This window comes from Delphinapterus leucas, chromosome 15, assembly GCF_059928025.1.
Source record: "Delphinapterus leucas isolate spDelLeu-1000000601 "Yukka" chromosome 15, BTC_Dleu_Yukka2, whole genome shotgun sequence".
NCBI lineage: Eukaryota > Metazoa > Chordata > Mammalia > Artiodactyla > Monodontidae > Delphinapterus > Delphinapterus leucas.
In genome coordinates this window covers 21,713,001-21,739,720 of record NC_143143.1, presented here as the reverse complement: position 1 = coordinate 21,739,720, position 26,720 = coordinate 21,713,001, and the positions used below count along the sequence as shown (strand labels likewise).

The 26,720-nt window shown below is 38.1% G+C and overlaps 1 protein-coding gene across 2 annotated transcripts in view; it reads left to right on the top strand.

The window, feature by feature from the left end:
* The window catches only part of MOSMO (modulator of smoothened), a 67,581-nt gene that overhangs the window by 27,905 nt on the left and 12,956 nt on the right, over window positions 1-26,720 (top strand). Inside the window, exon 2 of one of the 2 annotated variants that reach the window (XM_022588582.2) lies at window positions 22,728-22,940. In XM_022588582.2, the coding sequence (XP_022444290.1) occupies window positions 22,728-22,940 (213 nt within the window). The other variant, XM_089896063.1, reaches the window with a different exon arrangement.

The window sequence follows — 26,720 nt, the reverse complement described above, 5'->3', positions numbered from 1 at the left end:
GGAAGTAAGGGGCAAGTAGATTAAGTTAGTTTCTAGATCTGATGGTAGAAAGTTGAGGGAGTTTACTTCTGATGGCTTATATTTTCTCTGTGGTGTAACAGAAGGGGTCATTTGTTAGGAGTGAAAAGGGGATGATAAGGTTGGAAGTTTGAGGAGAGTGGAAAAGATTGAGACAGCTGCTATAGAGAATGGGAGAGAGAGAGCTGGCTAGAAAAGTAGGAAGATTTGTAGGTCATAATGAGGGCCTAGCTGGGCCTATGGGGCATAAATTTTTTTTAACGATCCCAGTCTTCTGGTAATACATTTTTTTCCAGTAGAGTTCAGCAGACTAAGTGGAGATATGGGAAAAGATCGTTGTGTTGATCCAGGGTTGGAGTTTGTTCCACATAACATTGAGTTAATTAAGCATAGTTGTCTAATAGACTTTTAAATCAGACGGGTCTCAGTTTTAATCCTATTTTGACCACTTAGTGATTTAGGAAGATTACTTAAGCTTCTCTAAGCTTCAGTTTCCTAATAATCAAACCACACCTAACCATATCAGTTTCCTAGTCATAATAATACCTATCTCTTTCAGTGATGAGGAATGAATGAGACAAACAAGTAAGTCCCTTAACACATAGTTTGGCACATAAACGTTAATAAATAGCAGCTTTTATTGTTATTTGTGGCCCAGGCCTGTCCGTTATTAGCTGAATGATTTTAGGCAGGTTTCTTTTCTTTTTATTTGTAAAAAGGACATTATAATACTTGTTGGGAGTATGTATTCATTTGGATATCTTGAAGGGAAAAAAGCACTATGCCAAGGCTTCCCTGGTGGTGCAGTGGTTAAGAATACGCCTGCCAATGCAGGGGACAGGGGTTCAAGCCCTGGTCCGGGAAGATCCCACATTCCTCGGAGCACCTAAGCCTGTGTGCCCTAGAGCCCATGAGCCACAACTGCTGCCCATGAGCCACAACTGCTGAAGCCCACACACCCTAGAGCCCATGCTCTGCAACAAGAGAAGCCACCACAATGAGAAGCCTGCGCACCGCAATGAAGAGTAGCCCCCTCTCACCGCAACTGGAGAAAGCCTGCGTGCAGCAACGAAGACCCAACGCAGCCAAAAATAAATAAAATAAATAAATTTTTTAAAAAAAAAGAGCACTATGCCAGGCATATCCTTTTCACTACTTAGTAACTTCGAGTTGAAGCAGAATCTGTAGGAGATTTTTTAGAAAATTAAATTGGAAATTAGGTGGGAATTTTGGCCTTTGTTTTATAATCAATAGGTAGCCTTTAAAAGTTCATTAGCAGAGAGATAACATGAAAGTGGTGTTATGAGAATATTAACTTAGTAGTGTGATAGGATTTATAATCTAAGCCAGATACCACCTTTTCAGAGATGCCTTCCATAACCACCCTGAGAATCTAAGATTTGCTTCCTCCTCCTCTTTAACCCCTTACCCTATATCATTTTCCAATGCCATAGTAACATTTGTAACTATCTACAATTACCTTGTTTATTTGTTTATTTTTTTCCTGTCTCCCTCCACTGAGATATATGCTTCATGAGAAAAGGGATGCTGTTTGCCTTACTGCTGTATCCCATTACCCAGAAGAGTGCCTAGCACATAGAAGCCATTCAGTAAATATGTGTTGAATGAATGAAATATAAGAAGGAACTAGAAGGAGAGAGACTAGTTAAGAAATTATTAGAGGGCTTCTCTGGTGGCTCAGTGGTTAAGAATCTGCCTGCCAATGCAGGGGACATGGGTTTGAGCCCTGGTCTAGGAAGATCCCACATGCCGTGGAGCAACTAAGCCTGTGTGCCACAACTACTGAGCCTGCGCCCTAGAGCACGTGAGCCACAACTACAGAGCCTGCATGCTACAACTACTGAAGCCTGCGTACCTGGAGCCCGTGCTCCACAACAAGAGAAGCCACCACAATGAGAAGTCGGCACACCACAACTAGAGAAAGCCCGTGTGCAGCAATGAAGACCCAACGTAGCCAAAAATAAATAAAAAATAAATAAAAATTTTTTAAAAGGTTACATTAAAAAAATTATTAGAATAATTTCAACATTAGGGTATGAAGATCTAGATAGGGATGATAGCAGTGGAAATGGAAGGAACAAATAAAAATTACAAAGAATGATTTTTAATATATTAGAAGGGACAGAATGAGGCAAGCAACAAGATGGTTCCATGATTTCCAAACTGGGTGATTGGAGCAGTGACAGTTTCATTACTGAAAGTGTCTGCCTCCATCTCCTTTTACAACTTTTTATGTCCAGTACTTAGAACAGTGCCTAGCATATAGCGATGGGCAGTAAATATTTGAATGAAGGAAGGAAAATGGGAAATCAGAAGGTTCCATCTTATATGCATTGTGTGATTGAAGTAACAATAGGACATCCAAGCAGGTAGAAGATGAGGCTAAAATTCTGTAAAGAATTAAGAGCCTTGGGATTTACAGCATTTAAGGGGAAAGAACCAACCAAACAGAAGAGGCAGCCCCAGAGATGGGAGAACAGCAGGAGTATGGTTTCAAGATAACAAAGACAGATCCAGGAAGAAGGAGCTACCCATGTTGCACGCTTCGGAAAAGCTGAAGAAAATGAGGACTGGAGAAGACAAGAATGACCTTGGGAAGAGCAACCTACATAGAGCAATGAAGTGAAAATCGTATTACAAAGGGTGTGAGGAATGAGTGGATAATGAGATAAATTTCCCCCACAGAGCTAAAGGAAGACAGGCAGTGTGGCAATCTGAGATAATCATTTAAAGGAAGTATAGTTTGCTTCGTTTTGTTTTTTATATAAAGACATAAACATCTTGTAGACAGAAGAAAGATCGATAGTCTAAGACAGTTGTCAAATTTTAGTGTGCACAAGAATAACAAGAAGCTTTTGCCTGGACTTCCCTGGTGGTCCAGTGGTTAAGACTGTGCTTCCACTGCAGGGGGTGTGGGTTCAATCCCTGGTCGGGGAACCAAGATCCCACATGCCATGCAGCCAAAAAAAAAAAAAAAGAGGTTTTGTTTAAAATGCAAGTTGTTGGCACCGTATAAGGGGAACCCGATTCAATAGGTCTGGGTACCAGATATCAGCATTTTAAAACAAGTAACTCCCACGCCCACCCCACCCCCCCCAAGACACACACAGGCACACATACCCATTTAAGAGATTCTGATATGTTTAAATACTAAGACCACACTCTGACCAACACTGGCCCAGGGAGTAATTGAAGTCAAAAGAAAGGGTAGGAAGGGAATTAGTTAAGGGTTAAGCTTTGGGAAGGAGAAGGAGTTCATCTCCTTTAAAAGAAACAGGAAATACATCAACTATACGTCAATTAAAAAAAAAAAGAATCACTGTGAAAGTTACTATTAAGCTCTCAAAAACCAAAAAACCGGAAGAGGTGGTACAGAGAAATTCTGAGATTGTACACTGAGCTTCAAAGATGTTTTCAGGTGGAGAGATAGACAAATAAGTTTGCTTCATTTACATGACCTTGAGTTTTCCTTTAAGTGGGAAGAAAGGTTATCTACTCTGGGCAGGCAAGAGAGAATTTGAGGAGAGTGGAAAGGTCCAAAACAGCTGCTGTGGGAGATGCAACAGAGTCACCAAGGAGGAACTTAAGCCCTGCTGAGCAGCATTAGGCTTCTGTTAAGTTAGGTGGCATGACTGGCGGACCCAGTCAGCAGTTACCTGACAGTTTTCAAAGTAAGGAATAGTCCTAAAAACATGTTTCTTCTCTTGGTAATTCATCATGACTCTGTCATCTGTAGATTTACTTACACCTTTCTTGACGATTTTACCCTGTCTCATACTTCATGGAATAATGAACTACATATACAGGGTATTTTACTTTATAAGTATTTAAAATTTACCTGACTTTCAACTCAAAAGGTAGTTCCTGTGATTTGCTAAAACATAATTACATTCACTTTCTCCATACTCTTCAAGTTTTTATGGACTTTGATTACAATTCGTATGATGCTTGCTGTCATTTTACAGATTGGTGTTTCTAAGGCCAGCTCTGTGGAAGGTGTATGTTTTCACCTGAGCACCAGAAATTACCAAGTGAATGTAGGGCCCTGGCTCAGGGCAAAGGAAACCAACCTGCTTTCTGTAGCTTTCTGTAGATTTGGATAAATAGGAATCAGTTGGAACTAAGTGGGGAGGAACACCTAGGCACTATACTGTTTATACTATACTTATCTTACTAAATACTTTCAACAATCTGTATAATAGATAATAGAAGATCTCTATTTACAAATAAGGAAACAAGCTAAGATGCCTAGATTGCCTCAAATATATGATCAGTTGAGGTAGGTCTGATAAATTCTGAAATATCAGTTGTCTGAAAATAGTATAGAAAATAGTTGTAAAGAATGCAACCCATGATTGTTTAGTTACCTCTTCCCCAAGTTAGGTAGCCAGAAGTGTTTTGTTTGTATTGTTGAAACACCTTCTTAATATTAGTAATAGTAACTAATTTATTAAGCCCTTCTGTGTGCCAGGTATTGTTCTAAGCTTTTTGCAAGATTAAACTCATTTAATCTTCAGTAACCCTATAAGGTAGGTACTATTTATCATCCTCATTTTACAGATGAAGAAAGTGAGAGGATAAATAACTTGCCCAAAGCTACAGAGCTAGTAAGCGACAGAGCCCCAGACAGACTTGCTCTCCAGCTTACTGTGCAGTGTTCCGTGCTGCCTTTCACTGGCCCTCATGTTAAATAAGGGTAACTTTTCAAACAGCTTAGCAAGTTATTCTGCATCATCTGATGACCTTATGTGTAATAGCAATAATATAACTAAGTGAAAAGAAAGAATCAGGTCTTCGCTATAATCTCTTATGCACAGTCAAGATTCTAACGTCTGTATTTAATTCATAGTGTGAAGTTTGGGTATTTGAGAAGAATGCAACATGTTTTCTCGTGACACTTTGCCAGAGTGGGAAAGGCATAAGAAGAGCAGTGTTCGTTTTGTTTTGTTTTTTTCGGCCGCGCTGCGCAGCTTGCGGGATTTTTAGTTCCCCGACCAGGGATTGAACCCTGGCCACGGCAGTGAAAGTGCTGAGTCCTAACCACTGGACCACCAGGGAATTCCCAGAAGAGCAGTATTTGGAATAGATCTCCATGATCTTTGTAAATAAAATGTATTGAATTCTCTAATGTTGGCTGTGGGCATTGGTGGGTAGTAAAATAATTGGAAACTGATAAAAATTAGTGGTTATTGGATCCTGAAAATAAAAATTTGTCTGCTCGTTGCATTTCTTAAATTTAAAAGGACTTTAATTAGTGTTTTTAAAAAAATTTTATGATACATATATTTCAAGTTCTTAATAGCCACATGTGGCTAGTGGCTATCATATTAGTTTAGGTCCAAGCTGACCAAGGGGTCATTTATGTAGTAAGATCTTAAGTCTCTTCGGATGAACCCAGGGTGTCAATAGTAATTTTTTCTGATTTCTTTAATTCTTTTGTGGGGCCTTGTGAAGAAAAATTTGAGTTAATAAAAGTCCAAACAGCTGTATCATCACCGTGTAAAAAGCAGGCAGCTCAGGGGTGTGGAATTTGAGTGCACAGGAGAGCTAAAAGGACACTTGACCCCTATTGATGACTTTATTGCTCTATTTTTAAAGGACTCTGGTTAACATAGCTCTTGTGCTTTTTTTTTTTTAACTTTAATAACACACTTGATTCTCATGTGGTAGTTATGTTCTATAAAATCACTGTGAACACTGGATTAGTAAATAGTGGATTATTGTCCCCAGGGGTTAGGTTGTTGCGAGCCTATGGTCACATTTCATCAACTAGGCAATACGTAACCTAGTTTTGTGAGTTTCTGTTTAAAGACACCTTAAGGACTCAATGAATCAACTATATATTAATATATAATATTATATATTATATACTACTAATAATATATAATAACATCGTGCCAACAGCACCATAACTCATGTCTGAATGAAGCATATCTAATACATATATTTTCTCTGAAAGGCACGTCACAGCCTTCCTGCGCTTAGGAACACTAGGCAGCACTTCAGCATTACACTTGGGGCCCATTTTAAACAGCAAAATCACCAAGAAAAAGCACAAAAATGTAAAAAAGACAGTATAAAGAGACCGTGGAAAGAACCCTTGTTTTCTGTATGAGAGCTGAAACAAGGCAGAGCATCACCTGGTTTGACTTCAAATGAAAGTGTGTGTGTCAGCTGACTGTTTTTTGCCATACCGCACATGTGCTGTGTCTTTGGATGACCACTAAAGTGCCACAACTATCGATTTCAGGGTTACAAATAAAATTTTTTTTTTTTTTTTTGTGGTACGCGGGCCTCTCACTGCTGCGGCCTCTCCTGTCGCGGAGCACAGGCTCCGGATGCGCAGGCCCAGCGGATATGGCCCACGGGCCCAGCCGCTCCGCGGAACGTGGGATCCTCCCGGACCGGGACATGAAGCCGCGTCCCCTGCATCGGCAGGCGGACTCCCAACCACTGCGCCACCAGGGAAGCCCACAAATAAATTTTAATGAGTGGACGTATTTGCAAGTATGGAATCTGTAAATAATGAGGATCAACTGTATATGAATGCATTCTAAATTTTGAAGTGAAAAATGGGGGAATTCCCTCATGGTCCAGTAGTTGGGACTCGGCACTTTCACTGCGGGGCCTAGGTTCAATCCGTGGTCCAGGAACTAAGATCCCACAAACCGTGAGGTGCAGCCAAAAAAAAAAAGGGAAAATATAGGGTTTTCTTGCCCATCTCTAACTTTCCTACCCCCAGCTCCATCTTTCCTTTCCAGAAGTAACAGTGGTTACTCAGTTTCCTATGCATCTACATATATGTGTACTTACAGAAATAAATATTTTTAAATAAGTGGATCTCATGATACATACTGTTCTCTGGTTTATTTTTTTCTCATGATGTCTTAAATCTTTTCATATCAGTATGCACAGAATTATCTCATTCTTTTCAGTATTCTGTGGTGTGTATGTACCACAATTTAATTAACCATTCCTCTATTGATCTGTGTTTAGTTTTTTTCATTATTATAAGTAATACTGCAGTGAACATCTTTTTTTTTTAATTTTTTATTCAAACAGAAAGTCACAAAAATTATAATCATCCTCATCAGTTCTGCAGTGAATATCATTGTACCTGTTTCTTTATCCATATGTGCAGGGTTTTCTCTGGATTACATATGTAAAAACGAAATTGCTGGATAGAAGGGTATATGCACTTAAAATTTTGTTAGGAAGGCAGTTGAATCAGTTGGATCCTCTGGGAAGCTGACACTGAGATGGAGTTAGAGCTGCAAATAATATTCAAGGGTTAGTGCCTGTGAATGACAAGGGGCAGAAGCTGAAGGAGAGGGAAAGTGGTCAGATCATGATACAGATCTATCAGAGTCTCAGCCAACTCAGCAGGATACTCTGAAGTAAAGATTACTTCTTAGAGGAGTAGTACTGTGTTGGAAAGAAATGGCTAGGCCCTAGAACTCCTTCATGCTCAGTTATTGACCGGAGGCTGTCTAAGGAAAAAGTGGCTCCATCTTGAAAAATTAGGTGAATCTTAAAGGCACAAACAGCTGTAGGCTAATTGCACTTTGGAGTTAAACTCTGAGGTGTCTTCAGGGGAGATCTGAGCAGTGTATTTCCAAGGCTGCCACTGCAGGATAATATAGCATAGTGGATAATAGCAGAGTCTAGAGCCAAACTTCCTAGGTTCAACATCTTTGTGTATGATTTACTCAACATCTCTATGGCTCAGTTTTTTCATCTATAAACTGGAGAAATAATAGTACCTACCTCATAGCATTGTAAAGAGGTGAAATGAGGTAATTTATCTTAAGCAATTAGAATAGTACCTGGGACATGTACTACATAAGCATTAACTGATATTGTTGCTATTATTATTATTTCAAATTGCTCTCCCAAAAGACTGTACCAGTTTTCTTCCCACCATCCCAACAGTGTGTAAAATAGTATTCATTTCTCTATACCTCTTCTGGTACTGGCTAATATAAATCTTAGTTTTTGCCAACTTAATGACCAAAACATGGTATTTTGTCTTAATTTCTATTTCTTTATTGTGAAGTTGAACTTTTTTTTTTGGCTGCGTCCCACAGCACGTGGGATCTTAGTTCCCTGACCAGGGATCAAACCCAGGCCCCTGGCAGTGAAAGCACAGAGTTCCAACCACTGGACCGCCAGGGGATTCCCTGAACATCTTTTCATCTTACTGGCCACTCTTCTGTTTGTATACTTGAAGTTTTTAATTTTTCCTCATTGATTTCTAATACCTATTCATATATTCCAGATATTAAACTGTTATATAGTTGTAATACTTTCTCCCAGCCTCACACTGGTTTTCAAATTTATTTTTCAATATTGTTTATGGTTTCTTTTGTCGTAAAGAAGTTTAAAGTTTTAATTTCTTTTTTTTCTTCATGGGTTTAGGGTTTTGTGTCTTTTTTTTCCTTTTCTTTCGAAAGTCCTTTCAAGTTTATCATTTTCTGTTTTGTTTTGTTTTACATTTAGCTGTATATAGCATTTTATTTTTATCCATAATTTTAAATAATTAGCTTTTATTTTTTCCCCCAACTATAGGCAATTGCCCCAGTGCTATTCATTGACTAGCACATTTTTTCCCGGATGTTTTGAAATGCCACCTTTACCGTATTCTAAATTCCTATATGTATTAGATTGGAAGATACGGATATTTTTAAACGTTTGTTGTTTTGGTCTGCATTCCTTTGATTACTGGAAAGCATGAACTTTAAAAAATATATATCCTTTTGATATCCTGTGTGCCATCTTCATATCCTTTGTCCATTTTTCAATTTTAGTGTTTGACTTCACATTGATTTGAAAGGACTCACTATATATAAAGAATATTACCCCTTCATGTGTATTGCACGATGGTTATTGTTTACTTTTAAATTACAGTCATGGTCTTTTTCTTTATAGAATCTGACTGTATATATAGGTGAAAGGTCTTCCCCATTCCTAAGACCACACAACTAGACTATTTTCCTTTTTATTTTATGATTTTCATTTTTATATTTCTGCCATCTTATTTTGATGCATGGTATTAAGTAGGAATCTATCTTAATTCTTTTCTAAATGGTAAACCAATTATCCAAAACAGTTTACTAAATAATCCATTATTTCCATTGATTTCTAATGCCATCATATATATATTTGGCCTGTTGAGGTGTATTTGATTCTGTTTTATTGATTGATGCATCTATTTTGTGGCTAGAGAGTTTACCTTGGAAAGAAAGCACTCTGTGGAAGTATTTTCAAACAGTTTAATTTTGGAAGTTAAAAGGAAAACCCCTCTTAAGCTACAGTAAGTGAAGTGAATTGACTTGGGTTCTGCTTGTGTTCCTCTATCAACATTCTGCCTTGTGATCTTTAAAGAGCATAATTCATTATATCTCTAGCACCAGAAAATTTACTTGGTGATTTAAAATATTAAACTCCAAAAAAAATAATTCCATTGTTTAAGAAACACCTTTCTTGCCAAATGTAATTGGATGTTACTCTTTAGGTCTGATCATCTCTATGACTAGAAGCAAGTATTGAAGGTAAACCTATCTCTAGAGCAGGAGTTCTCAAAATATCTGGGATAAAATATCAGTAGCTCAAATCACAGACAAGTAGCTAATTTCTTTAATATTTAAGGAGCTCTTTTACTTCAATAAGCGAAATGCAGTTGTGCCTGCCTTACCCGCCCCCCCCCGCAAGGGGATATGTTCCAAGACCCCCAGTGGATGCCTAAAACTGCAGATAGGACCCAACCCTATATACTATGTTTTTTCCTATACATACATACCTGTGATAAAGTTTAATTTACAAATTAGGCACAGTAAGAGCTTAAAAACAATAGCTAAAATAAAGAAAACAATTATAACAATATACTGAATAAAAGTTATGTGAATGTGATCTCTCTCTTTAGCTTCAACTCTGCCAGAAATGTGGCAGCAGCTTCTTCACTGGCAGATACAGTTTCTTTAATAGTTTCTATATTTTTCGTCCAAACCTATTCCTGAAGCCGTGTAATCATACTTTACTTGCAGTAAATGGCTTGGTATCACTTGTTTCAGGGGATCCTTTGCTGAAGTTTTCTTATAGGCTCAGTGCTTTCTGGCTTAACACATTGCCATCAATCAGCATGTCTTCCACCCACAGATTTAATGCCTTTTCCACCTTAGCTAAGCACTTATCACACACTGTGGCCGTAACTTTTGCAGTTTGAGGTACAACAGCAAAACTGGCATGAATTTCTTTTTCCATCTTCACAATTTCACAGAAAGAAGATTCATTTTTACTGTAGATCTTAGCAATCTGAGCATACAAATTTTTTTTCTTATTAAGTTGAGAACTCTCACCTTTCACATAAAAGAAGCACTTTATGGTTTTGCTTTGGCATATCCTAACTGCCAGCATCACTAGTCTTGTACTTTGGGGCCATTATTAAGTAAAGTAAGGGTTCCTTGAACACAAGCACTGCAATGCTGCAACAGTCCATTGGATAACTTAGATGACCAATAAGTGATTAACAGGTGGTAGGTAGCCCATACAGTGTGGATGCACTGGACAATGGAATGATTCACGTCCCAGGTGGGCTGGAGCCAGATGGTACAAGATTTCATCATGCTACTCAAAACAGCTTGCAATTTAAAACTAGTGAATTGTTTACTTCTGGAATGTTCCATTTAATATTTTTGGACTGCGGTTGACTGCAGGTACAAACTGCATAAAGCAAAACTGTGGATAAGAGGGGAATACTGTATTCCAGCCTACGCATAATGGGAGTCTCAGAAGGGGAAGAGAGAAGGGATATAAAGAATATGTGAATAAATAATAGCCAAAGTCTCTCCAGGTTTAATGAAAAGCTTTAATCTGCACATTGAAGAATCTCAACAAATTCCAAGTAGAATAGACTCAAAGTAGTTCACACCTAGACACGTCATAGTCAAACAGTCAAAAGCCAAAGACATAAAGAGAATCTTGAAAACAGCAGGAAAAAAGTGAATCCTCATGTACAAGGGGTCCTCAATACCATTAACAATTGACTTCTCATCAGAAACCAAGAGACCAGAGAGCAGTGGGATGGCATATTCAAAATGCTGCAAGAAACAGACTGTCAACTAAAAATTCTGCAAAACTATCCCTTAGAAACAAAGGAGAAATCAAGATATTCTAAGATAAACAAAAACTGAGAAAATCCATCACTAACAGACCTGTCCTATAAGAAATACTGAAAGGAGTCTTCAAACTGAAAGAAAAGGGCACTAGGCAGTGTTTTGAAACCACACAAAGAAATAGGGCACAATAAAGGTAACTACAAAGGTGGATATAAAAGTCAGTATGTAGATCATCCAAAATGAAAATAAATAAGGAAACACAAACTTTAAATGATACATTAAACAAGATGGACTTAGTTGATATTTATAGGACATTCCATCCAAAAACAGATTACACTTTCTTCTCAAGTGCTAATGAAACATTCTCCAGGATAGATCATATCTTGGGTCACAAATCAAGCCTTGGTAAATTTAAGAAAATTGAAATTGTATCAAGTATCTTTTCCAACGAAAATGCTATGAGACTAGATATCAATTACAGGAAAAAAATGTGTAAAAAATACAAACACATGGAGGCTAAACAATACACTACTAAATAACCATGAGATCACTGAAGAATTCAAAGAGGAAATAAAAAAATACCTAGAAACAAATGACAATGAAAACATGATGACCCAAAACCTATGGGACGCAGCAAAAGCAGTTCTAAGAGGGAAGTTTATAGCAATACAGTCCTACCTCAAGAAACAAGAAACATCTCAAATAAACAACCTAACCTTGCACCTAAAGCAATTAGAGAAAGAAGAACAAAAAACCCCCAAAGTTAGCAGAAGGAAAGAAATCATAAAGATCAGATCAGAAATAAATGAAAAAGAAATGAAGGAAACAATAGCAAAGATCAATAAAACTAAAAGCTGGTTCTTTGAGAAGATAAACAAAATTGACAAACCATTAGCCAGACTTATCAAGAAAAATGGGAGAAGACTCAAATCAATAGAATTATAAATGAAAAAGGAGAAGTAACAAATGACACTGCAGAAATACAAAGGATCATGAGAGATTATTACATGCAACTATATGCCAATAAAATGGACAACCTGGAAGAAATGGACAAATTCTTAGAAAAGCACAACCTTCCAAGACTGAACTGGGAAGAAATAGAAAATATAAACAGACCAATCACAAGCACTGAAATTGAAACTGTGATTAAAAATCTTCCAACAAACAAAAGCCCAGGACCAGATGGCTTCACAGGCAAATTCTATCAAACATTTAGAGAAGAGCTAACACCAATCCTTCTCAAACTCTTCCAAAATATAGCAGAGGGAGGAACACTCCCAAACTCATTCTATGAGGCCACCATCACCCTGATACCAAAACCAGACAAAGATGCCACAGAAAGAGAAAACTACAGGCCAATATCACTGATGAACATAGATGCAAAAATCCTCAACAAAATACTAGCAAACAGAATCCAACAGCGCATTAAAAAGATCATACACCATGATCAAGTGGGGTTTATCCCAGGAATGCGAGGATTCTTCAGTATATGCAAATCAGTCAATGTGATAAACCACATTAACAAACTGAAGGAGAAAACCCATATGATAATCTCAATAGATTCAGAGAAAACTTTCAACAAAATTCAACACCCATTTATGATAAAAACCTTCCAGAAAGTAGGCGTAGAGGGAACTTACCTCAACATAAGAAAGGCCATATATGACAAACCCACAGCCAATATCGTTCTCTATGGTGAAAAAACTGAAATCATTTCCACTAAGATCAGGAGCAAGACAAGGTTGCCCACTCTCACCACTCTTATTCAACATAGTTTTGGACGTTTTAGCCACAGCAGTCAGAGAAGAAAAAGAAATAAAAGGAATCCAAATCAGAAAACAAGACATAAAAGTGTCACTGTTTGCAGATGACATGATACTATACATAGAGAATCCTAAAGATGCTACCAGAAAACTACTAGAGCTAATCAATGAATTTGGTAAAGTAGCAGGATACAAAAGTAATGCACAGAAATCTCTTGCATTCCTATACACTAATGATGAAAAACCTGAAAGAGAAATTAAGGAAACACTCCCATTTACCATGGCAACAAAAAGAATAAAATACCTAGGAATAAACCTACCTAAGGAGATAAAAGACCTGTATGCAGAAAACTATAGGACACTGATGAAGGAAATTAAAGATGATACAAACAGATGGAAAGATATACCATGTTCTTGGATTGGAAGAATCAACATTGTGAAAATGACTCTACTACCCAAAGCAATCTACAGATTTAATGCAATCCCTATCAAACTACCACTGGCATTTTTCACAGAACTAGAACAAAAAATTTCACAATTTGTATGGAAACACAAAAGACCCCAAATAGCCAAAGCAATCCTGAGAAAGAAAAACAGAGCTGGAGGAATCAGGCTCCCTGACCTCAGGCTATACTACAAAGCAAGTAATCAAGACAGTATGGTACTGGCACAAAAACAGAAATATAGATCAATGGAACAGGATAGAAAGCCCAGAGATAAACCCCTGCACATATGGTCACCTTATCTTTGATAAAGGAGGTAAGAATATACAATGGAGAAAAGACAGCCTCTTCAATAAGTGGTGCTGGGAAAACTGGACAGCTACATGTAAAAGAATGAAATTAGAACGCTCCCTAACACCATACACAAAAATGAACTCAAAATGGGTTAAAGACCAAAATGTAAGGTCAGACACTATAAAACTCTTAGAGGAAAACGTACTATAAAACTCTCAGAGGAAAACGTAGGCAGAACACTATGACATAAATCAAAGATCCTTTTTGACCCACCTCCTAGAGAAATGGAAATAAAAACAAAAACAAATGGGCCTAATGAAACTTAAAAGCTTTCGCACAGCAAAGGAAACCATAAACGATGAAAAGACAACCCTCAGAATGCGAGAAAATATTTGCAAATGAAGCAAGTGACAAAGGATTAATCTCCAAAATATACAAGCAGCTCATGCAGCTCAGTATCAAAAAACCCAATCCAAAAATGGCCAGAAGACCTAAATAGACATTTCTCCAAAAACGATATACAGATTGTCAGCAAACACATGAAAGGATGCTCAACATCACTAATCATTAGAGAAATGCAAATCGAAACTACAATGAGGGGGCTTCCCTGGTGGTGCAGTGGTTGAGAGTCCGCCTGCTGATGCAGGGGACACAGGTTCGTGCCCCGGTCCGGGAAGATCCCACATGCCGTGGAGTGGCTGGGCCCATGAGCTATGGCCGCTGAGCCTGTGCGTCTGGAGCCTGTGCTCCACAATGGGAGAGGCCACAACAGTGAGAGGCCCACGTACCGCAAAAAAAAAAAGAAAAAAAAAGACTACAATGAGGTATCACCTCACACCGGTCAGAATGGCCATCATCAAAAAATCTATAAACAATAAATCCTGGAGAGGGTGTGGAGAAAAGGGAACCCTCTTGCACTGTTGGTGGGAATGTAAATTGATACGGCCACTATGGAGAACAGTATGGAGGTTCCTCAAAAAACTAAAAATAGAACTACCATAAGTACCATACCACTACTGGGCATATACCCTGAGAAAACCATAATTCAAAAAGAGCCATGTACCACAATGTTCATTGAAGCTCCATTTACAATAGGCAGGACATGGAAGCAACCTAAGTGTCCACTGACAGATGAATGCATAAAGAAGATGTGGCACATATATACAATGGAATATTACTCAGCCATAAAAAGAAAGGAAATTGAGTTATTTGCAGTGAGATAGCTGGACCTAGAGACTGTCATACAGAGTGAAGTGAGTCAGAAAGAGAAAAACAAATACTGTATGTTAACACATATATATGGAATCTAAAAAAAAAAAAAGGTTCTGAAGAACCTAGGGGCAGGACAGGAGTAAAGACGCAGACATAGAGAATGGACTTAAGGACACGGGGAGGGGGAAGGGTAAGCTGGGACGAAGTGAGAGAGTGGCATGGACATATATACACTACCAAAAGTAAAATAGATGGCTAGTGGGAAGCAGCCACATAGCACAGGGAGATCAGCTCGGTGCTTTGTGTCTACCTAGAGGGGTAGGATAGGGAGGGTGGGAGGGAGACGCAAGAGGGAGGAGATATGGGGATGTATGTATATGTATAGCTGATTCACTTTGTTATACAGCAGAAAATAACACACCACTGTAAAGCAATTATACTCCAATAAAGATGTTTAAAAAGTCAGTATAAATATCTTTTTGCTAATAATTCTTTTCTCTTTAAAATAAAGCAGTAATTATAAAAGTGTGTTGATGGGCTTATAATGTATAAAGATGTAATTTTACAAAAGAAAGGGAGGGAATAGAGGGATATTGGGGCAAAAATTTTGATACACTGTTGAAATTAAGTTGGTAAATCTAAGCTGTTGGGTTTCGTTTGAGATAAAACCCACCATTTTAAACTGTACAGTTCAGTGATTTTTAGTATATTCACAGTGGTATGTGGCCATCGCCAATATCTAATTCCAGAGTATTTGCATCACCCCAGGAAAAAGAAACCCCAAACTTCCTAATTCCTCCTCCCGCATCCCCTGGCATCCACTAATGTCTCTGCCTCTGTGGATTTACCTATTCTGTATATTTCATATAAATGGAATAATACAATATGTAGCCTTTTGTGTCTGGCTTTTTTCACTTAACATAGGGTTCATCCATATTGCAGCTTGTATCAGTACTTTAAAATTTTTTCTGAATAATATTCTATTGTATGGATTTTGTTTATCGCTTGATGGCCATTTGGGTTGTTTCCCCTTTTCTTGCTATTATGAATAATGCTATGAACATTCATGTACAAGTTTTTGTATAAATGTATGTATTCTAACTCCAACTGAGTACACTGTTATACACTTCAATTCTGACACTAGCCACCTAGAGTTAGCACAGATCCCACAAATTAAGGGCTCTGTCCTCCACAAGATTGCCTCTAATTCAGACACTGCCACAAGTTCGGGGGGGCGGGGCACTTCTGACCTACTGGCTACAAATTTGGGATTTCCCACGACCCCCTCTAGTTCAATAGAGAGACAGTTATGATACTTTGAACGGGGCCATGGAAGCATAGAGGAGCAGTCAGCCCAGAATGGGAACGTAAGCTTGTCGAGGAAGACTTCCCAGAAGTGACTTCTAAGCTGTGACTGGAGTTTTGAATCATAGGTAGAAACCAGGAGAAGAAGTTTGGAAGAGTAGTTTAGGCAGAGGGAACAGCATATACGAAGACCTGGGGTGTGTGTGTGTGTGTTAGAGATGATTTAAGAGTTAATTTAAGAATTTGAGCATCAAATGTCAAAAAAGAAAAAAAAGCAATATCATCCAGACCTTTGTAGGACATTTGGACTTAGAGGAGAGAGAGTGTGTAGAAGGAAAACCAGATCCAACAAAGACCCCTAAAGAATGCCAAATTTTAATGCATGGCAGAGAAAAAGGTGTCTGTGAAAAAAGACAGAGAAAGAAAAACTAAAGAGGCATGAGGAAAATAAATAGAACATGGAGTCACCAAAACTAAAGGAAATGTGTTTGAAGAAGCTGTATCAGATGCTGCTAAAATGTTAAGGAAAGGACTTAGAAATGCCCATTAGAGTCAGCAGTATGGAATGAGCGAGCCTGGCAAGAGCTGTGTCAGTGGGGCGGTTGGGGTAAAAGCCAAGCTGCAGTAGATTAAAGAGTGAACAAGACTCTGGGAAGTGGGGACAGGGACTCTCGACAGGGTAGGGGACAAAGGATACTAGGCGGAGCGGACAGAAACACAAACATGTCGACACCAGAGGATGGCTTGACGTGATAGTTTTGTTTTATGATAAGGGAGACTTTGGGGACTTCCCTGTCAATCCAGTGGTTAAGACTCCGCACATCTAATGCAGGGGGCACAGGTTCTATCCCTGGTCAGGGAGCTAGGATCCCACGTGCTGCGCGGTGCGGCCAAAAATTAAAATAAAATAAAAAATAAACAGTTGAAAAAAAATAGGGAAGACTTAAGCTTATTCAAACAATTTTGCAATCCAGAAGAGAAAGAAAATAATAAGTTGGGCAAGCTCCCAAAGAAAGTGAGAGGGAATGGGATCCAAAACAAAGGGAGAAAGATCAATAGGATGAAAGAACAAGTGTGTGCAGATAAATTCATAAGTTTTGATGGTGGACAGTTGAGGGGTTGCTGTCTGATGGCCTCTATCTTTTCTGAAAGGTAACAGACACAGGCACCTACTTAAGTGATAGGGGTGGTGAATGGCTCTCATATTGAGGGAGAGTGCAGCAGACTTGGAATGGTCACAGTAGAGAATGGGGAAGCGCTGAATTAGGAAAATCTAATTAGTTTCTGGGTAGTGGTGATAGTCATGAGATAGAAACTTAGGAATTTATAGTGGAACACCTCTGCTCTGAGATGTGATTTTCTTCATCAGCATTCAGCATACTGGAGGTAAGTGCAGGAGGGGCAAAACCTATGTTGAATCAGGGTTATGGTTTTTGCCAGGTGGGTGCAGTGAAAGGATAGAAGTTAGGTGGTAATATGATGGATCAAGGACTCTAGGCTGGATAAGGAAAGAAGTGAAGACAATAGGAAAGTGATGGATGGGGAGAAAATAGGGGCCAGTGCCAGGAAGTGCCAGGGAGGTATAAGAACAGGTGAAAGTAACAGGAATGGACACTGTTACTATAGTGGACACTAGTGACTGGCCTAATAAACCTATTATGTTACTCGGGTTTTCAGACATTGCCTATGTATGGTCCATTAAGTTTCCTTGTTTTACGCGTTGACTCTTTTTGGCCAGTTCACTATTTATAAGCACCCGCATCTTAAGGTAGAACCCAGAAATCACAGCTGATAAAAAATAGTCATCACGAGCAGTGCTTCCGGAGGAAAAAAATTAAATATGTGAAGTTTTAAAGTTACCTATAGACTATTATTTTCTGTGCTTGTGCTTCTACTCATTTAAAGTATGAGCTGCCAGGGTATGACTTACACCGGAAGGTATGTGTCACTGCCTACATTGGGGCCCCCTACCAGGCCCCTTCTCACCTGCCTCCAGGTTCTCCTAAATTTCCTCAGCCAACCTGTCACTGAAACATGAAACTCTATAATTTCAGTTAAGTTGGAATATTGTCCCTTACTTAACTACAGGTGCTCTTGGAAAGGGCAATATGTTAAGCCTTTATCAGTCACTAAGACTTTTGTGGTAACGTGTTTGGTTTGTGTTACCAGTAGGATAGCTTGCCAAGATTAGATTCTTATATCCCCAGGGAGAAAGTAGAGTAAGAAATCCACATCAGTTGTAGGGATTGGGTGGGCCAGTTCACAATACCTACAGCTAACGAAGAGGGCCCCCTGAGAGGAAGAGAACATGAGTAGGAAGAAAACTCAAGGGAGAGATGGGAGGGGGCAATAGCAAATGTTAACTTCACAATTTTGTTCAAATTCAGCCCTATCTTGGAAAACCCTCTCCGTAGTCAGTTTAGCGAGCAGTTACTGCATATGATTTGCTCTGACAGTTTGGTGGGAATATGTGCTTTTCTGATGTACAATTACTGTGTTTCAAATTTTCTGTGACACAGCTTTTACATGTAGTGATGACATGCCTTGTAATCATCCTCATTGTGGCAATAGACATGCTCAGACTGTGTTAAATCATTTCAGCAGTGTCTGGATCTATAGATGATGGGTGTCAAAAGCCTCTTTAGTTAAGATTCCCCACTTAACAGGGTAAGATTCGTTATGACTTCCTTTTCTGTGTTTTGATAACACAGGTGAGATACTAAGAGGCATGTGGGATGCTATAGTTCCTAGTTGGTTTTCCTTTTTCCTATTGTGTGCAAGTTTTTATTTGGCTAGACTGGTTACCTAGGAAACAGCTGCAGGGTAAAGATGGATTGGCTATTTGGAAAATGGAATTACAGGCCCCTTCAGGAGGCAAAAGACCTGTTGGATAAAACAAAAATTAGTGAATGGCTGAATTTATGCTTAATTTAGTGTGCTTCAACAAATCAAACTGAGACAGTTCCATAGGAGAACCTAGTTAATGCAGCATGATTTTTAAATTTAGCTTGTTTTTAATTTATTAAGTTCACCAAATGTTTATTAATTCCTGTTTTGTGCCCACTGCTGCAGGCCATTCTAAGGGTTTCCAATGAAACAGAAGGTTCAGTTCCCTCTTGAAAAGCTCATTTTCTGTTTGGGGTTAAAAGAAGTTACCTTAAAATCAAGTGCACGATTATGTGATACAGTCTAAATGTGTTCAGAGAATTTGGAGGATGTAAAAGATCTTGGCTACTCAATGTGAGCGATGGATTTGAATCTACAGGCAGGAGATAATTCTTTGAGGTAAAAGATGAAATTTAAAGACCTGGTGAAAGTTTGGGTACTAACAGTTACCTGAATGTACAAGATTCAATGGTAGCAGCACAGTTACCCTTGCAGATCCCTACACCCAGACAGCTTATGGAAAATATGTAACTGTGATATAAATTATATTGCCGTAGAATCTTAAGAAAATGAATTTTAGTGACAATGTTGACCAACCACTGTTTGCACTAGCCTTTGCATAATTTAAGAAAACTCTATTTTCACTGAAAGTGTGACAGTATTAGTTTTGTAATCTCAGACCACTACAAAAATGTGAGCACATAAGAGACACTCAATAAAATATTTATGAATTGACTTGCTTATATACAGTACACCTTCTTGTTAGTTAGCATTAGCCTTCTTTTCTTCCAGAATGTAGCTGTTGAATATTTGGTCTTGATTTGTGGTGATAAGGACTTTCGTAAATACAGACGCATAACTCTTCTTTTACAGCGGAACATCTGTCAGGTTATTTCCATTGATTTGTAGAAAGTATAGGTATAATTTTCATTTTCTTACTTGTTCTCTTTGTATTCACTTGGTGTGCTGTGCCAGCCAGGAGAGGAGGAAAAAGCAATCCTACTCAGAAAGCTTTACAACCTATAGGCACAGGAAGTTAAATTTGAGCCCTCCTTGCCATGTCCATAAATGGAAAGTAAACGAGGCAACATAAGGATACTCAAAATATTTTGAAAGGGAAATGTTTTAGTTATGGTTTATTGAACCTACAACTTCAAATATTTGCCAGCAAAAAATAATTCTCAAATGTAAATCTCAGGACTCCCCTGGTGGCGCAGTAGTTAAGAATCCGCCTGCCAGTGCAGGGGACACGGGTTCGAGCCCTGGTCCTGGAAGATCCCACATGCCACGGAGCAACTAAGCCCATGCGCCACAACTACTGAGCCTGTGCTCTAGAGCCCGCGAGCCACAACTACTGAGCCCACGCTCCTAGAGCCCGTGCTCCACAACAAGAGGAGCCACCGCAATGAGAAGCCCGCACACCGCAACAAAGAGTAGCCCCGGCTCTCCGCAACTAGAGAAAGCCTGTGTGCAGCAACGAAGACCCAACACAGCCAAAAATAAATAAATAAATTTATTAAAAAAAAAAAGTAAATCTCAGTCCACTAGCTATTTATAGAGTTACCAATGAAAGTTTCTTTGTATTTTAAATTTGTGAAGAGAATTGTTACTATAATCAGAATCCATAATATTGAATTTTGCCAGAGGGTCTTTCATTGCCTGTTGTCTATTCTCACTGTACTGATAGCTTTTATAAATGAGATAGTGACTACAGAGGGTAATTTGTTAGAAGATTTTTGCTGAGTGATCAGGAGTGGTTTCCTGTTAGAAGAGCTTGAGCACTGCTGTGAATGCCTTCTTTATTTCCAAAATTACCATAAAATGCCTTATCATAATAAGACACGCCCTCTCCCTCAAGTTTTCTTTTCAAGGAAACTTTTTAATGTTTCATTTTAAGAACAATTATGCAACTCCCTGGTACCTACTCACCCCTATTGTCGTCCCTTTTCTGGTTTCAAGCAATCACCATGATACTAAAAATGTTAGTAACTGTCAAAAACTTTGAACTGATTTACTTCTCTGGCCTGTGGAATCACTCCACTCCAAACAGCAGCTCGGAGGAGGGATAGGGTGGCATTACTTACTGTGACAGTTTGCTCACTTTCTATCCCTCTCCCGCTCCTCATCTGCCTCCATCTTGTGGTGACGATCCTGTAATTATAATGCTGTTTGCACCTATGCGGAGATCACAAGAAGGGCCTAATTATTAGATTATTTGAGAGAAAAAGGTACAACTTGTTTGCGTTATCGTCTTCCACTCTTTTGAAAAGTTATAGTCAGAGTTAGCATTAGAGGAAAAAAGACCACAACTCAATTCTGAGAGCAGAACTGATTTTTCTCTTCATTTTCTTTGAATACATTGCTTATTTCTACAAATGTACGAATGGCAAAGGCATGTTGCAGGAAAAACCCCTCCCTCCAACAGCCCCACCTACCCACATATACATCTGTATGTACAGGTTCAGCCCTGGTCTGTCTTCTCCCACCAAGGGCAGCTTCCCAAAATGCCTCTGGGAATTTTACTTACTGTCCTCAAAAAAGGCACTTGTTCATGGCAGGTGCTATGATTTTGAGGTTAATGTCTTTTTGTTGTAGTTGTTCATAATGAGAAAATAAGACCAATAAAAGATGCAGAAATCTGTTGTTTTCAGTGGCTCCAGAAATTTCTTGTATTTTTGGCAGCTGTTTTCCCATTTGCAGTTGCCCTTAAAGGGGGAAGCAAGCAACTTTTACTCAAAAGTGACATTTTAGTTGTTCTTCTTACTGGGGAAAAGGATAAAATAATAATTCTTTCATCTTCCTTATCTAGGTTTCTGTAAATTAATTCACCCCAAATTTGCTAGAGAGGTTCCCTGGGTTTGACATGAGAACATGTTTGTTTAAAAATAGCAGTTGATGTTTTACAAAAACCACTTTCATTTATTTAAATGGAAGAGGGGGCACTTTAAAAATTAGCACCGATGCCTTTATGCTTTTCTGCTGAAGCATACTAGTAATGATTTGGCACTGTGAGTACTTGTACATTGTACAAAAATTGTTGACTTACCAAATGGGGTGAACCTACTAGTTTTTCCAGCATTTTCTTGAATTTAGTGGAAAAGTACTTATATTGAAATTTTCTTAGACCTTTTAAGTTTAATAAAATAATATTAGTTCCAGTATTTAATCCATTATTTAATTTTATTTATGTATTACACTTAGACATATTTCAAGTTTGCCTTCAAATTTTTAAAACATGTGTTTCTCCTCAGCCAAAATAAAATCATATACATTTGAGTCTTGGATCTGGGAATAGAAAAGTTCCAATTCTTTTTGCTAGTATGGTAATCTCAGCAAGAGCGGGAACCTCATCTCTTGTTCACTGTTATTTTCCTGGAGCCTAGAACAGTGCCAGACACAAGTACCGAGAAAAGTATTTAATAAATGACTGAATGAATTGCCTTCTATGACTTGTGAGGTTGTTTTTTGTTTTTTTTTTAAGTTCACTTTGTACCTTAAACAAAGTATTACTACATAGTGGACTACTGCAGGATGCTGAAGAATAGGAGTCAGTGGAATTCAGTGCTTGAATGACCCACTCAGAGAGAAAAGGACTAAAGGGGTTTTGGTAGGGACAATTCCCTGGGTGTGCCAAACCCACTAAAATACTCCCACGTTTTGCATCTCTCCAGGAGCACTCACTGTGGGCCTTGTGCGACAGTGTCAAACAATCCATGGACGAGACCGGACATGCATCCCACCTCGGCTTCCCCCAGAGTGGGTCACCACACTGTTTTTTATCATCATGGGAATCATTTCATTGACTGTCACATGTGGTTTGCTGGTGGCTTCCCACTGGCGAAGAGAAGCCACAAAATATGCTCGATGGATAGCATTCACTGGAAGTAAGTAACCTGTGCTAATTAAATTTGTCTAGAAGGCACTCACCCTGGAATCAAGACTCAGTAATAAGGACTCTCTAATCATCAAAGGGCACCACTTGCATACGGCCATCAGATAGACTCTACGCGGTCCCATCAGCTCTTCCGAATTCTCACCATAAGACCAGGACATCCAAACCTTAATTGCTTTGTATAACGTGCTATTTTAATGAATTTTATTTTTGCTCACATTGTGACCTAAGTGTTCCAGGTCTGTGACTCAGAGCTACCACTAACCTGAGTCTTCCTCTTCTTAAAGGTATTGGTATCGTCTGTCAAATAAAGATAAATCTAGAAGAAAATATACAGAAATACAAATTAGTTTAAGGTGGTGATTTGCTTTTTAATATCATTGATTTGAGTTTCTACCATAAGTTGTGGTGTGACCATTGAAAAATCAACACATTTGGTTATTTAATAATCGTTTCTCAACATCTCTGATGCCATTTAAGCTATGCCCAAGGGTGTGATAATACTTATATATTACACATTCTCTTGCACTTTGCAAAACTGGTTTAATTTCAGAGCACAACGCAGGCTTTTCCCAAGCCAAAAGCAACAAAAATGCTCAAAGGGAAGATTTCTGTAGTTCTGCTTTCTTCTTTCTAAAGCAGGTTTGTCCCCCAGGGAACATTTGTCAAAGTCTGGAAACATTTTTGATTGTCCCAACTAAGGGGATGCTCCTGGCATGTGGTGAGTAGGGTCCAGGGATGCTGCTGAACAGTGTACAGATGCACAGAATAGCCCTCCACAACAGAGACTAATCTGGCCCCAAATGGCAATAGGAACCTGTTGAGAAACCCTGCTCTAAAGAACAGGATAACTATCCCTATGCCAAATACTACGGGATTTAATTTCTAATTCAGTGTCTTATAATCATCTCAGGTTTTCTTAAGTTTTTAAAAAATGAATATTACAACACAGCTTACTTTCACCTGATATTGTCATGTAGAACTTGTATTACAGGGCTAAGGCATAATCCCTATTAATGTTAAAACTCAATTTATTCTTAAAGATCATAGGATAGGGATATTAGTTTGTGAGTCTCTGTTTCTCCCTATCTCTCTGTGAAACTCTCTTTAGAGAATGTATATGTTTCTGGATCTGTTGTTTTATTTTTGTATCTGTTTCTCCCTTAATTTTAAAATTTAGATCAAGTTGCAGTTGACATAAAAAGGCTTCTCCATCCTTGTTAAGAAATGTGAAACAAGTTGATCTTTTTTGAGGTCAAACAGACCTCCTGAGACAGTTCTTTTCTAAATAGTAGGGTCTAGAGGCAGTTATAGAGACAGAGCTACTAAATTAAAGGGTATTGATGGGGAATTTAAAGAGAATCTTTACTCACAGATACAGTTACTTATCCACTCTTTAGAATTCACTCTTTAGGAGTAAAATAAAATCAAAGAAGAAGGATTTAGTTTCTGGATTTAGTTGAAATTTGGGAGTGCATGTGCTCTGAATACCAAAAATCTGAAATATTGTTTAGCAAAGTAATATCAGTCAGAGAAAAGCATTAAGGTGCTCACATGAGCCATTGGTTCTTATAACCCAGTAAAGGGAAAGAACTTTGATTATCTTGTTTTTCGTTCCTCTTCAAGAGAAATATTTAAGTACATATTTAATATATAGCTACCTTGAAATGCAGAATGTTTTTCCTTTATTTTCCATTTTTAATAATTTAACTTTTTAAAATAATATGTGCACGATACATAATTCAAAGCCTATGAAAGGGTCACCAAGTGAAAAAAGTAAATCTCATTTGTGGCCCTGTCACCCAGTCGTCTGATACTCCTTTCCTGGAAGCAGCCATTCTCACCAGTTTCTGGGGTTTCCTACCAGTGGTCTTCTATGCATAGAAACATATGTGTATATGTGTGAGTGTTCTATAAATACATATTTATTCTATTTATACTATTCTGTATCTTGGTTTTTTCGTTCAGCAATATATCTTGGTGTTGATGTCATCTAAGGAAGCATAGAGCTACATTCCCAGAGCTAGTTTACTGGGGTGGTAGTCATAAGAGGGATTGGGCTCCCCCTAGTGTTTCCGTTCAGTCTTTGAAAATGTACTTCATCTCTATTTTATGCACTTCTATTCCAGTTAAGCTATAGTTTGGTAAGAATATAAGCTAACATTTTCTGATGGATTTACACAGTGGAAATGTTCAAAGGAGAGCCACACATGAGGGGGCTCACCTATGGGGGCAAGGCTGTGCCTTTTTCTTCAAGTCTGACCCTTGTCCTTGCTTTTGCCACCCTAATTTACTTGTCTACCAGTACACCTGATTGACTTTCACCACCAAGAAATCTATGCTATACAGGATATGAAGTTATGTCTTTACAGACTTATTTAGGACCCAGAACTTAATTGTCAAAAGTTGATATGTATTTTCAGCATTAACAGTATTTTAAGATCTAAAGTAACTTCACAGGTCTCAATACCTAAAAAAACCCACAGAAAACAGGAAAACAAAGACAAAAAAACCTCACCCACCAACATTACATCTCCCCAGGATAGAGAACTCGATTCCTTGGATTAAAAACAAATATTGGATAGAATTAGGAGTTCATTGCTTCCTTAAAATTTGATTAAGCTTTTCCTAACCAATTTGGAAAATATTTAACACTTGTAAAATATTAAACCCTGCTTTAAATATAGTCATTAAATGATTACTCCTTTATAAAAGATAGATTTTTATTTTACAGTAGAAAATAGGAAAGGATAGGAATTAAGTTGGCACATCAATTAACAGAATGAACAACAGTAGTATCTGCATATCTTTTAAGGACTTCTAAATTATTTTAGTGTTTCTTGAGGTTAGAGATTAATCCACATTAAAGAACAAATTGTTTTTAAGGCAATAATGTTTTCCCATTGTTTTTATTAGATTGTCTACAGCTATTTAGATTGTGGTTTCATTTTACTTACCAAACCATATTAAGGCATAAGCACCGTTAGAGATTGGTGACAGATACCACAGATCAGGGGGCACTGGCAGCAGTAATAAAGTTATTTATTGCTAACTATGCAACAGAAAGGCCGAAAGATCTAATACTGAATACCTGAATTTTTCATTTGTTCTGTAGTAGGTATCCAAAAGAATTTAAATCTGCTTATGTAACATTATTTGGTGTGGTTATATGCCCAAAATGAAACAGATTCTATGTCTGCTTAATATAAAATAATCCACCCAAATGGTGCGAAGCAAATGAGAGTGCTGGTGTGTTTCTTAAGCTAGTGTATTACTTAAGAAAATGTCACGTTTTACAGCATTTCTGGAGCTTCCTTCCAGGAAATATTCCTAATTGGCTTTTTCAGGACTCTCCTATTAAATTTTGTAGATTGAGTAACACAAAAATAATTTAGGACAAGTGTCAGCTGGTATATTTATCCAGGACTCTTGTCAGTATTGCTAGGGATGGGTTTAACTGAGAAAAGTTTTCTCATTCAGTTAATATTGGGAATGACTATAGAATGACATTACACTGAAGAAATGTTTCTGCCTTCAAAGAAATTTGAAAGACTATGAACATTTGACCAACATGCTTTCAAAAAGCATAAAATAATAATAATAATAGTAATAAAAAGCATAAAATATTTTCTTGGAAACGCCAGCCTATCTATAGGTAATTTGTGTTCCCTAAGAAGAGTGTTTCTTTGTTAGCACAGGGGAGCACGTGGTTTCCTAAAACAGCCAACTGTGGAATTACTTCTGCCCAGACACTGGGTTTTCTGATATCTTT